General features: G+C 41.3%; 1 protein-coding gene across 1 annotated transcript in view; it reads right to left on the reverse strand.

The window, feature by feature from the left end:
- The window catches only part of UBAC1 (UBA domain containing 1), a 39,413-nt gene extending 29,224 nt beyond the window's left edge, over positions 1–10,189 (reverse strand). Inside the window, exon 1 of the mRNA XM_030207611.1 lies at positions 9,956–10,189. Coding sequence (XP_030063471.1) covers positions 9,956–10,093 — 138 coding nt within the window. The 5' untranslated portion in view covers positions 10,094–10,189. The remainder of the gene's footprint in view (positions 1–9,955) is intronic.
- Between the last annotated feature and the right edge of the window lie 2,455 nt (positions 10,190–12,644).

Genomic DNA, 12,644 nt, shown 5'->3' on the forward strand with positions numbered 1-12,644 from the left:
CAGAGAATGAGCCCCCCCCCCCCCCCCGAAACTCAGTGAATGGTCACGGAACAGCACTCCCCTGTCTGATCACCTAAGGTTGTTTTATTATTGTTGTTGTTGCTTTTTTTAATGCTCAACAGCTTACCTCAGTTCAGCTGATGACTATTTTTTTTTTTTTTTGTATAGAGGCAGGAGAGAACCTGGAGCCAAACATTCAAAGGCACAACAGCCCCCAAAGACTAAAGTGTACCTAACCGTTAAAGCGCTCCGCGTTAGTGTGTGCAGATGGCAAAACTATCACATATTTATTTTGGAGGGAGCATGTCTGGATGGAGAATGGGCGTGGATGCTCCATCAGTGCACTGACATTACTGACATGCTAACTAGTCAGCCCATCCATAATACGTGGGCAGAAAAGCTCCTGTGTTAATTTGTTTAAATGGCTGCATGCTAATGCTAACATTAGTGCACAGCCAGAAAAAAAGCCACACTAGAAATGGGCTTAGCACGTGGGAAAGATCTGCGTTAAAGATGTGCTAAACCCATTTCTTAGTAAAAGGGTCCCATAACTTACATCTGAAATTCTTCTTAATATCTTGGTGGCGTCCATTGCATCAGCAGGACGTATTAGAGAATGTGAACATCACACTGCCTTTTTTCGCCTCTGCTTGATGTTATTCCTAAACCATTTTTTTTTTTTGGGGGGGGGGGGGGGTTAATAAGTTTTATTTCTTATAAAGTTTCTATATGATTTTTTGGAAATCACTGCTACACTGTTTTTAATGTTGTATTTAAGTACACTTAAGCCTTTTGCAAAAAAAAAAAAAAAAAAAAGCACCAACAGAACCATCCAGAATGGACTGAGCAAAGATTAAAGGAGTCAGTGCTTTCAAAAATGTTCAAGACAGACATAAAGGAAGACCAATATTTGCAGCAGTATTGTTTTAATTCTGTTTTATATTGCTATTATCAGTTTTCTTCAATGGTTTTGTTTTTATTTATTTTTAATTAAGAGGAAGGGAGACGACCATGTAATCAAAGTCTTGTAAGCATTTTCTGTTTCTATTACCATTTTGCTTGATGAGACTCCAAGTGAAGAAACAGTCTAATGTCCAGACCAGTGGAATGACAATGAGGGAAGGGTAGGGTTGAAATCCCACTTCTCCCACAAACATGCCTTGTGACTGAGAAAGTTACTCTCTTCTCTGCCTCAGATGTAACCCTTGACTGAAAACCCTGAGGGACAAGTATATACCTACTATACATAATTCATTTTGAACACCTGAGCTAAACCCAAATTTATATATACACTAATAAAAAAAAAAAGATCCAAAGAATAGTAGTCAAAAAGTGCGGAGCTTTCAAAGATTTTGACATTAGATTTTTTGTTTTAGGTCAGTCATAGTGATATTAGACTAAAGAGTAGTGGCAATTTGCAAAAACAAAAAAAGGCTTTTTTTCAAGTTGCTAATTAAAAAAAATTCTTTTGTTGCACCCACTGATTAAAAGCAGTAATTATAAAACCTTTCACATCTTCCCTAGCCTTGCTGAAAACTTTTCTCCTCCACTTCCGACCTTATTAAACTCCCCCAAAGCTAACCTTGCTCCTTAATCACCCCGTGCAGCAACACTAAGGAGCAGAAGAGAGAGTACAACAGCTGCTTGTACCAACTGCTGTGACAGCAACACACTTCATCTGCCCTTATAATCTCTGCTTGAGCATAAGGGCAGAAAATGCTATCACTCTCATCAGAACATTTTCCTGCTCCACCAATTTCTCTTTTCCTTAATTCTTTTTCAGCCAATATGCAACTGGTGGACAGCCCTATGTATAAATTTTGAGAATTCTAAATAAAAATAAATGCTTCAGAATTGACAATTACAGTCAAAGGGTGTACACGTGATGCTCTGGCATCCAGAGCTTCTGAACTGACCCTGATAAGGGGATCAAAGTGAACTGTATTTGTCACATATCTTGTTTAGCCACCTTGAGTTCATGGTGGGTAACACCACTATCAACCACAAATACATAAAACAAATATTACAAACATAAGTAAATAAGACCACCAAAACAAACAGCTATTTTGAATGAAGCCAAGTTAAGTGATAAACTGCTTCTCCCTCTTCTAAGCTTAGGGAGGAAAAAAAAACAACTTTCCTGGATATGTTCCTTAGTATCAATACAAGTAAAAGTTATTTAAAAATCCAATGTTTTCTAAACTTTTTTTTTTAATGCAGAGCAAATTATGTGCTAGCTTTCTGCACAGAGCCATACCACCTTCCTCAGGCACTGTCCTCTCTGTGCACAACTTTGTTATCTCCCACCTGCCACATATATAATTATCCCCTATCCAAACCACAGGAGATTGTAAAGTGCATCTCGGTCATACTGACAGCTGTGCTCTCAAAAAGCAGATCCTGGATACAAGAGCTGTTGAACTGTGTCCAGTGGAGATGACACAGCAGTGATGTCATTGGTTTCTAAAATGAGAGAGCTGGCTTTTCTGTGCAGATACTGCAGTGTAACTGCAGACTTGCCAGTGGATGCAGAAAAATAGTTAAAGGAGAGTTAAGAAGGATATAGGGACTAGAACATACGTATTGCCATACTAGGACAGACCGAAGGTCCATCAAGCCCAGTATCCTGTTTCCAACAGTGGCCAATCCAGGTCACAAGTATCTGGCAAGATTCCAAAACAGTAAAACAGATTTTATGCTGCTTATCCTAGAAATAAGCAGTGGATTTTCTCAAGTCCATGTTAACAATGGCTTAGGGACTTGTCTTTCAGAAAGTTAGCCAAACTTTTATTAAACCCTGCTAAGCTAACTGCTTTTTCCACATTATCTGGCAATGAACTCCTGGGTTTAATTACACATTGAAGGAAGACATTTCCTCCAGTTTATTTTAAAATTTACTACTTAGCAGTTTCTTTGCATGCCCCTAGTCCTAGCATTTGTGGAAAGAGTAAACAAGCGATTCATATCTACTCATTCCACTCCACTCAGTATTTTATAGACCTCTATTATATCTCCCCTCAGACGTCTTCTCCAAGCTGAAGAACCCTAGCCACTTTAGCTTTTGCCCACAGAGAAGGCATCCCATCCCCTTTATCATTTGCCAATCTTCTCTGTACCTTTTCTAATTCCACTTTATCTCTTTTGAGATACAGTGACCAGAACTGCACACAGTATTCGAGGTGTGGTCGCATCATGAAGCGATGAAAACAAAAATGAGAATGTTATAATGCCTTTCGTTCCTTTCATAATAGAAGGTTAGGAATTATTTGCTTTCTTAGCTGCCTCTGCACACTGAGCAGAGAGTTTCAACGTACCATCAATGATGACACCTAGATCCTTCTCTTAGGCAGTGACTCCTAATGTGGAACCTTGCATCAAGTAGCTATAGTTTGGGTTCCTCTTTCCCACATGCATCACGTTGCATTTGCTCACATTTATATTTGAAATATCTTTATTAAATCACCAACAAAGCATAGAATAAAATGCAAACCAATAATAAGCTGTGGACAACTAGCAAAGAAAGCAATGCAATAATTATATAGATAAATCCCCAGCCTACGAAAGTCCCCCCTCACCCCTCCCCCATCCTAAATAAAACTGCATATCCGTAAGTCAGAAACAGGCAACAAAACACCCCCACCTGATCAGCAATTCTGCAAACATACACAAATGAGGTCTCCTTGCCTGAATAAGAAAACCCATCACAGCTCCAAAGAATTAAAAAAGTGCACTTGCTCACATTTAAACATCATCTGCTATTGGAATGCCCAGTCTCGTAAGGTCCCTTCGCAATTTTTCACAAACCACTTGTGATTTAACAGCTTTGAATAACTTTGTGTCATCAGAAACTTTAGTCACCTCACTAGTTATTCCCTTCTCTAGATCATTTATAAATATTTTAAAAACAGCGGCCCAGCACCGACCCCTGGGAACCCCACTATCTACCCTTCTCTATTCTGACCATTTAACCCTACTCTCTTTTCTATCTTTTAACCAGTTTTTAATTCACAAAACATTACCTCCTATATCATGATGTTCTAATTTCCTCATGAGTCTTTAATGAGGTACTTTGTCAAAAGCCTTTTGAAAATCCAGATACACAATATTGACCGGCTCACCTTTAACCACATGTTTATTTACCCCTTCAAAGAAATGTAGTAGATTGGTGAGGAAAGATTTCCCTTGACTAAATCCATGTTGGCTTTGTCTTATTAATCCATGCTTATGTACATGCTCTGTAATTTCGTTCTTTATAAGTACCTGCCATTTTGTCCGGCATCAACGTCAAGCTCACCGGTCTTATTTCCTGGATCACCTCTAGAACCTTTTTAAAAATTGGCCACCCTTCAATCTTCCGGTACCATGCTTGATTTTAAAGATAAATTACATATTACTAACAATAGCTCTGCAAGTTCAATTTTCAATTCTAATCAGTACTCTGGGATGTATACCATCTGGTCCAGGCAATTTGCTACCCCCTTCAATTTGTCAAATTGCCCCATTACATCTTCCAGGTTTATAGAGATTTCAGTTTCTCTGAATCATCAGCATTGAATACCATTTCTGGCACTGGTATCTCTCTCCCACATCTTCCTCAGTGAAGGCCAAAGCAAAAAATTCATTTAATCTCTCCACTATGGCCTTATCTCCCTGAGTGCCCCTTTTACCCCTTGGTCATCTAGCAGCCCAACTGATTTTTTTTTCTGGCTTCTTGCTTCTAATATACATTTAAAATGTTCTATGGGTTTTGCCTCAAAGTAATCTTCTTTTCAAAGTCTCTCTTTGCCTTCCTTATCAGTGCTTTACATTTGACTTGCCATTCCTTATGCTGTTTCCTATTATTTTCAATCGGATCCTTCTTCCATTTGTTTGAAGGATGTTCTTTTAGCTCTAATAGTTTCCTTCACCTCACTTTTTAACCATGCTGGCTGTCGTTTGACCTTCCTTCCTCCTTTTTAAATACATGGAATATATCTGGTCTGGGCTTTGAGGATGGTATTTTTGAATTGCATTCCTACCTAATGTAAATTTTTGACCATTACAGCTGCTCCTCTAAGTTTGGTAAAAAAAAAAAAAAAACCCCACACACATTTTATCATAGCCTCCTGGGACAGGAAGAATGAAGGAATTAATCTGTGAAGCTTTAATTGTGAGTCTGATGACTTGAGGCACTTCAAAACAGATTTCTGCATTGCACAAAGGTGCTCACTGCTACATCTGAGAAATGGAAAGCTATATCACTCTGAAAGAGCATCCTAAGAGATGAAACACCAGAGAAAGAAAGATACAAGTTATTTCCTTCATAATCTTCACTGCTTTTAGTTCTCAAAACCTAGAGATGAAACTAAAAAGGGCATCTGCAGACTCAGTGAAACAAGATGCCAAGCTATTCCTTACACATCCAGTCTGATCCAGACTCATTCCAACACCAGCATGCCTTTAGAAGCACAGAGAAGGCAAAGCCTCCCCTCTAAATCGGCAGGAAGAAAACGTTATTCCTGGTGTAGAAAATTCATCACACTGGGCAGCTAATATTCCTTTTACATTTACTTATTCCATATCAACCCACCTGTGCTCTTAGATCATCGCACCCAAATTAGTCATTCCAACTTTTTTCCACATTTGCTCCCAGCACAAAAAGAATACCATTTTCAATGTGGTGGAACCAACACTCTGGAATGCCCTTTAACATCCCTATATGAGCCTGATAGTTGGTGGCAAACAGCATTTTGCTGCCACTGGCGTGAAACCTGTAAATTCAATGCTGGATCATGTCCGGGCACCAGCATTGAATTTATGGGTTTCCAGAGCTGGCTAACGTATAGCCAGTTAAGTGCAATATTTAGCACAACCAGCTATGGGGCACCACATAAAGATAGGACCATATAAAAGTTGGTCCTATCTGTGTAGTGACCTTGGTCAGTTAAGCAAGACTACCACTTGAAGTCTCGGCAGCCATATAGAAAATGCACAGCACCTTTGAGAGTGGTGGCAGCAGGGCAGGAAAGAGTGAGGTTCTTTCATGCCCCCAAGAGGTTCTCCCGCTGTAGCTCCTCCTACCTCATGGGTAAGTGTGAGGTTGGCTGGAGGGGCTGTTAAAAAAAAGCGGGGGATGCTGTTGGCTGTAAAAAAGGGCCGCTGCGGGTGGGAGGGGGCTGCAAAAAAAGGGAGATGCTATGTTTGGGGGAAGGGATAGTCTGTATATAAATAGGGGGATGCTGTGGGGGAGGGAGGGGCAGTAAAAAAAAAAAAAAAAAAAGAGGGATGCTGTGGGTGGCTGTAAAAAAAAAGGGTGCTGTGGGTAGGAAGGGGCTGCAAAAAAAGGGGGATGCTATGCGTGGGTGCAGGGAGAGAAGGAGGCAGAGAGGGAGAGAAAGGGGATGGGAAAAAATGGGGGATGATATGTATGGGTGCAGGAGGGTCTGGACAAAATATGGATGTTTGTGGGTGGGGGGGGGTGCTGGAAAAAAGGTGGATGCTATGGCTGCTGGGAAAAATATGGATGGTATCTGTGTACAAGGAGAGGGGGCTGTAACATTGGTTAAATTATGCCAAATAAAATTGCAGAATTTGCAAATTTTGTGCATAGAAGTTTGAAGAATTTGCATAATTTGTGCACAGAATTTTAACATTTTTGGCGCAGAATTCCGGCAGAAGTAAATACAAATAAACATATTGTAACAGTTCTTTCTTCTTCTTTTCTCCCTCATTTTATTTTCTTTCCTCTATGACACCGATTAGAACATAAGCTGCTTAAAATTTTATTTTTTTTGTTATGAGTGGGAAATCAAAGTTAGAAAAACCTGGAAACCTACACATGCAGTATTAATTTACATTAGGTTCCCAGACCCTATAAATGAATGATAAAACAAAGTACTAATACAAGAAATACTTCAATTGAGGAGAGTAATTAAAATTTCTTTCATCTGATCTAGTAAACTGAAATGCTCATAACAGTAAAATATGCTAACCGGCACCTTGCTCCCTGTGAAAAAACAAACAAACTGGGATGAGCAAAGATTAAAATCTCCTTCCTCAAAACTGTTCATCTGCCTTATCCATGTTCTGACCTATACTTAGAGGCAGCAAACAGGAGCGCAGCCCATCCTGTCCGCCTGGTTACCCTGTGCATGCTAATACAGTTATCGCATGCCTATCAATCATTGAGGGTGACTGCCTACAAGTTCTCTCTCCTTTTCCAGGATAAATCATTTTTGTTTGCTCTGTACTAAACCAACTTAAGTCTCCAGCACCTGCCTTTACTAAGGCCAACCACAAACTTGTGCAATAACAAATAGCCAGGAAGCTAGCACAGCATTGATCAAACTTCTAAGTTCCTTGTAGAGCCTGCCAGACAGATAATGGCTATGTGAACACTGTGTTTTGACTAGGACTTCATATTATTACAGAGCTTGCTGTCTGCCTGTCCCAATTGCTAGTTAATTCTACCTTTGCAGCCTCTCATTTAAACCTCGCCTTGGCCTATTACCAACAAGACTTTTGAACATTTGATGTTCACCACTTTACATACATTCTTCCTAATCAGGTGACGTACAAACAACATGCGTCACTAGATCGTACTTTCCATGGGAAGCAATGAAGGTAATTTACCATCTGCTTATACTACTTGAAATACAATGTTTTATTCATTTCACACCTCAAACAAGTTTCAATTCCTCCATTTTCAGTTCTTACCTTAAATTCATAGTAACATGAGCAATAATATAAATTCTATATCAATAGATATCTTCATAAAGACAATTCATAAATTCAAATATTACTTAACATGCACTTTTTCACAGCAGCTCAAGGCGAGTTAGACTCAGCTACAATAGGTTACCTGTCCTGGAGAGCACAATAGGTACTTCCCTGTCCTGAACAGTATGCAATCTAAGTTTTTACTCAAGACAGTGGAGGTTTAGGTCATTTGCTCAAGATCATAATGAGCCTCAGTGGAAGTTGAACCATGCTTCCCTGGATCTCAGTCCACTGCTCTATCAGGCTACTCCTCCACGCCGTAGATCATGAGGTTCAGATCTTATCGACATTTACTTTATGAAATCTTTGTGATCTATACACAGCTCGACACACTCCAGGTCAATAGTGACTGCACTTCCAGCCAGCAGCTATGCATGTATTCCATAGAATCAAGAATCTATACCTTATCCCTACGCCACTAAAGATAAGTAAAATTAATTAACGCTTAAGGGAGTCATTTTCAAACAGACATAAAAAGTACCATAGAAACTAAGTGCTTTGAAAATTAGCCCCAAAGACATCTACAATCTACCACATCTTAGATGAGGCTCTAACAATTAACAGCAAAAATAATATGTGACAGATCACAAAAACTTTAAATAGATTTACTGAGGGAAAATTTGCTAAACCAGTCATTCAAGCCTGGGGAATAAACCCACATTGTTGTTCTAATATAGGCCATCATCTGTAAATCTCAATTTCCAGAAAAATTATGAAATGTTAGTATAAAAAGAAAAAAAAAAACATTAGAAATTAAAACTTCAGGTGACTGGATTATGTTATATCCAAATCCTGAAGTTCAGCATACCGACTGCAGGTAAAACACCTGCTGTACATCTGTTTGGGTGAATCACTTCATGAATGTGACCTCCACCTTAATGAAGGATAGTGAATAGTGGATTACTAAATGGATCTATACTAGGACCAGTGTGTTTTAATATATTTATAAATGATCTGGATACGTGAATGAATGATCAGATTTACAGATTATTCCAAGTTTTTAAAGTGTATGCAAACTGAAAGGAGCTACAGGAGAATCTTGCAAGATTGGAAGCCTGGGCATCCAAATGAAAGATGAAATGCTCTTGACAAAGTGATGCATATAGGAATAGGTAAACACTGCTAGGTTCCACTTTAGGAATCACTACTCTGGAATAGGATCTAGGCACCATTTTGGGCAATAAGTTGAAAGTCTTGGGCCCAGCATGTTGCAGTGGCCATTAAAAAAAAAAGAAACACAGAATGTTAAGAATTATTGGGAAAGGAATTGAGAATAAAGCAAAGGATACCATAATGCCTCTATCATTCCATGGGAAGGCCTGACCTTGAATAACATGTACAATTCTGGTCCTTTCATCGCTATAAAAAAATGTCAGAATTAGAAAAGGTACAGAAAAGAGCAGCCTAAAAATATAGCAGAATTAGAAAAGTTTCAGAAAAGGGTAACCAAGTGATAAAGATGATGGAATGACTCCCCTATGAGGAAAAGAGGTTAAGGCTCTTCAGCTTGGAGAAAAGACTGCTGAAGGGAAATAAGATATAGGTTTAGGGAATCTAAGTGTAATGGGCAAAGGTAAATCTCTTACACTTTCAAAACATAACAAGGCTAGCAGACACACCACCAAGATACTAAATAGTACGTTTAAAACAAATTGGAGGTATATGTGGCAAAAACATTTAAGGATTCCGGGAGAGTTCACAAACCATTACTAAGGTAGAGCAGGGGGAAACAGAATGGATCTCGATACTTTTGGGGTTCCTGCCAGGATTAGGCACTATTAGAAAGAAGATACTGGTCTTGATGGGCCATTGGTTTGATGCAGTATGACAATTCTTATGGTTTTCGGTTCATAAACCTTAGGAAACAATTTCTCAGATTCGATGTGAGAACGATTACATGGACAAGTGAGGAGTGGGATACACTGTAGAACAGTAAAAGCTAGTGGAGATATGCATACACACAGGAGACATAACAGCAAGAGGCCAATAAGTATCAGACTGGAAAGGTGTCAGTACGCCGGGTCCTGGAACCATCAGAAAGGAAGCGCTGGTTGGAGCTCGCTCAGCTCCGCTCCTCAAACGCAGCGAACGCCAAGGAGTTTCCGAATGGCCGCCCCTAATGCGGGGGGGGGGGGGGGGGATAGGTGCCCACACAGGCCTCCCAGCCCGCCCCCTCGGCCTAACCCGGCGCTCTTACGTGCTTCAGACATTTCTCCTTCAGCTTCTCGATGGTGCTTTCTTCAGACACCTCCTCCAGCCACTCGGCACCCTCCAAGGTGCACACATGGACCCTCAGCACCTTCCCGGCGAAGATCTTCTCCTCCTGTACGAACATCTCGACCCTACATCTACCGCTGCTGCCCGGCCATGCCGGCCCTTTCCCCCGGAGCCAACACGCTACTCATCCGACGTCTGCCACCCACGGCCCCGCCCCCAGCCATAGCCGTAGTAGCGCGCACACGCCCTTCCCAACCGCCGGAAGCGGCGCCCGAAGCATGATGGGAGTCGTAGTCAACTGACGTGCAGTTATTTCCGGACGGGCTCCGAAGCAGTTGTGGGCTGGTATATTATTAATAGGCCAATGCTCAAAAAGAGCGACTCTCTAATGCTCAGCGCTAATAAGTACATAAGTACATAAGTAGTGCCATACTGGGAAAGACCAAAGGTCCATCTAGCCCAGCATCCTGTCACCGACAGTGGCCAATCCAGGTCAAGGGCACCTGGCACGCTCCCCAAACGTAAAAACATTCCAGACAAGTTATACCTAAAAATGCGGAATTTTTCCAAGTCCATTTAATAGCGGTCTATGGACGTCCTTTAGGAATCTATCTAACCCCTTTTTAAACTCCGTCAAGCTAACCGCCCGTACCACGTTCTCCGGCAACGAATTCCAGAGTCTAATTACACGTTGGGTGAAGAAAAATTTTCTCCGATTCGTTTTAAATTTACCACACTGTAGCTTCAACTCATGCCCTCTAGTCCTAGTATTTTGGATAGCGTGAACAGTCGCTTCACATCCACCCGATCCATTCCACTCATTATTTTATACACTTCTATCATATCTCCCCTCAGCCGTCTCTTCTCCAAGCTGAAAAGCCCTAGCCTTCTCAGCCTCTCTTCATAGGAAAGTCGTCCCATCCCCACTATCATTTTCGTCGCCCTTCGCTGTACCTTTTCCAATTCTACTATATCTTTTTTGAGATATGGAGACCAGTACTGAACACAATACTCCAGGTGCGGTCGCACCATGGAGCGATACAACGGCATTATAACATCCGCACACCTGGACTCCATACCCTTCCTAATAACACCCAACATTCTATTCGCTTTCCTAGCCGCAGCAGCACACTGAGCAGAAGGTTTCAGCGTATCATCGACGACGACACCCAGATCCCTTTCTTGATCCGTAACTCCTAACGCGGAACCTTGCAAGACGTAGCTATAATTCGGGTTCCTCTTACCCACATGCATCACTTTGCACTTGTCAACATTGAACTTCATCTGCCACTTGCACGCCCATTCTCCCAGTCTCGCAATGTCCTCCTGTAATCGTTCACATTCCTCCTGCGACTTGACGACCCTGAATAATTTTGTGTCATCGGCGAATTTAATTACCTCACTAGTTATTCCCATCTCTAGGTCATTTATAAATACATTAAAAAGCAACGGACCCAGCACAGACCCCTGCGGGACCCCACTAACTACCCTCCTCCACTGAGAATACTGGCCACGCAATCCTACTCTCTGCTTCCTATCTTTCAACCAGTTCTTAATCCATAATAATACCCTACCTCCGATTCCATGACTCAGCAATTTCTTCAGGAGTCTTTCGTGCGGCACTTTGTCAAACGCCTTCTGAAAATCCAGATATACAATATCAACCGGCTCCCCATTGTCCACATGTTTGCTTACCCCCTCAAAAAAATGCATTAGATTGGTGAGGCAAGACTTCCCTTCACTAAATCCGTGCTGACTTTGTCTCATCAGTCCATGTTTTTGTATATGCTCTGCAATTTTATTCTTAATAATAGCCTCCACCATCTTGCCCGGCACCGACGTCAGACTCACCGGTCTATAATTTCCCGGATCTCCTCTGGAACCCTTCTTAAAAATCGGAGTAACATTGGCTACCCTCCAGTCTTCCGGTACTACACTCGATTTTAGGGACAGATTGCATATTTCTAACAGTAGCTCCGCAAGTTCATTTTTTAGTTCTATTAATACTCTGGGATGAATACCATCAGGTCCTGGTGATTTACTACTCTTCAGCTTGCTGAACTGACCCATTACATCCTCCAAGGTTACAGAGAATTTGTTTAGTTTCTCCGACTCCCCCGCTTCAAATATTCTTTCCGGCACCGGTGTCCCCCCCAAATCCTCCTCGGTGAAGACCGAAGCAAAGAATTCATTTAATTTCTCCGCTACGGCTTTGTCCTCCTTGATCGCCCCTTTAACACCATTTTCGTCCAGCGGCAAATGAGATGCAAATGTAGGCACGCCCATAGCATTGAGTGTTAGGAAATTCAGGAGGAGGATTGTGCTTGGTGCGTGCACAGAGGAGTTCAGTGGTGAGTTTTGCTCCTGTGCGCAAGCACCTGGCCGAAACCCGAATGTCAAGCACTAATTGGCGTCTGTTTTCTGTGTTTAAATATAAGCGTCAAAGCAAAAAAAATAATAATTAAATGCTTATATTAAGGCCGCAGAAAACAGACGCCAATGTGTGCTTTCACTTTTGAGTCAGTTGTGGCTTGTGCATACTCGTTTTTCATGTCCAGCACTTAAGGGCTTGCGTGGCCTTCCTTCTGCTTCCAAAAGCAATCAAAACTGGCAAATTTTGAAGAAAGAATCATGACAAATCCTCTCTTCCAACACCCTAATGCTTGCTC

Source organism: Microcaecilia unicolor, chromosome 6 (assembly GCF_901765095.1).
Source record: "Microcaecilia unicolor chromosome 6, aMicUni1.1, whole genome shotgun sequence".
NCBI lineage: Eukaryota > Metazoa > Chordata > Amphibia > Gymnophiona > Siphonopidae > Microcaecilia > Microcaecilia unicolor.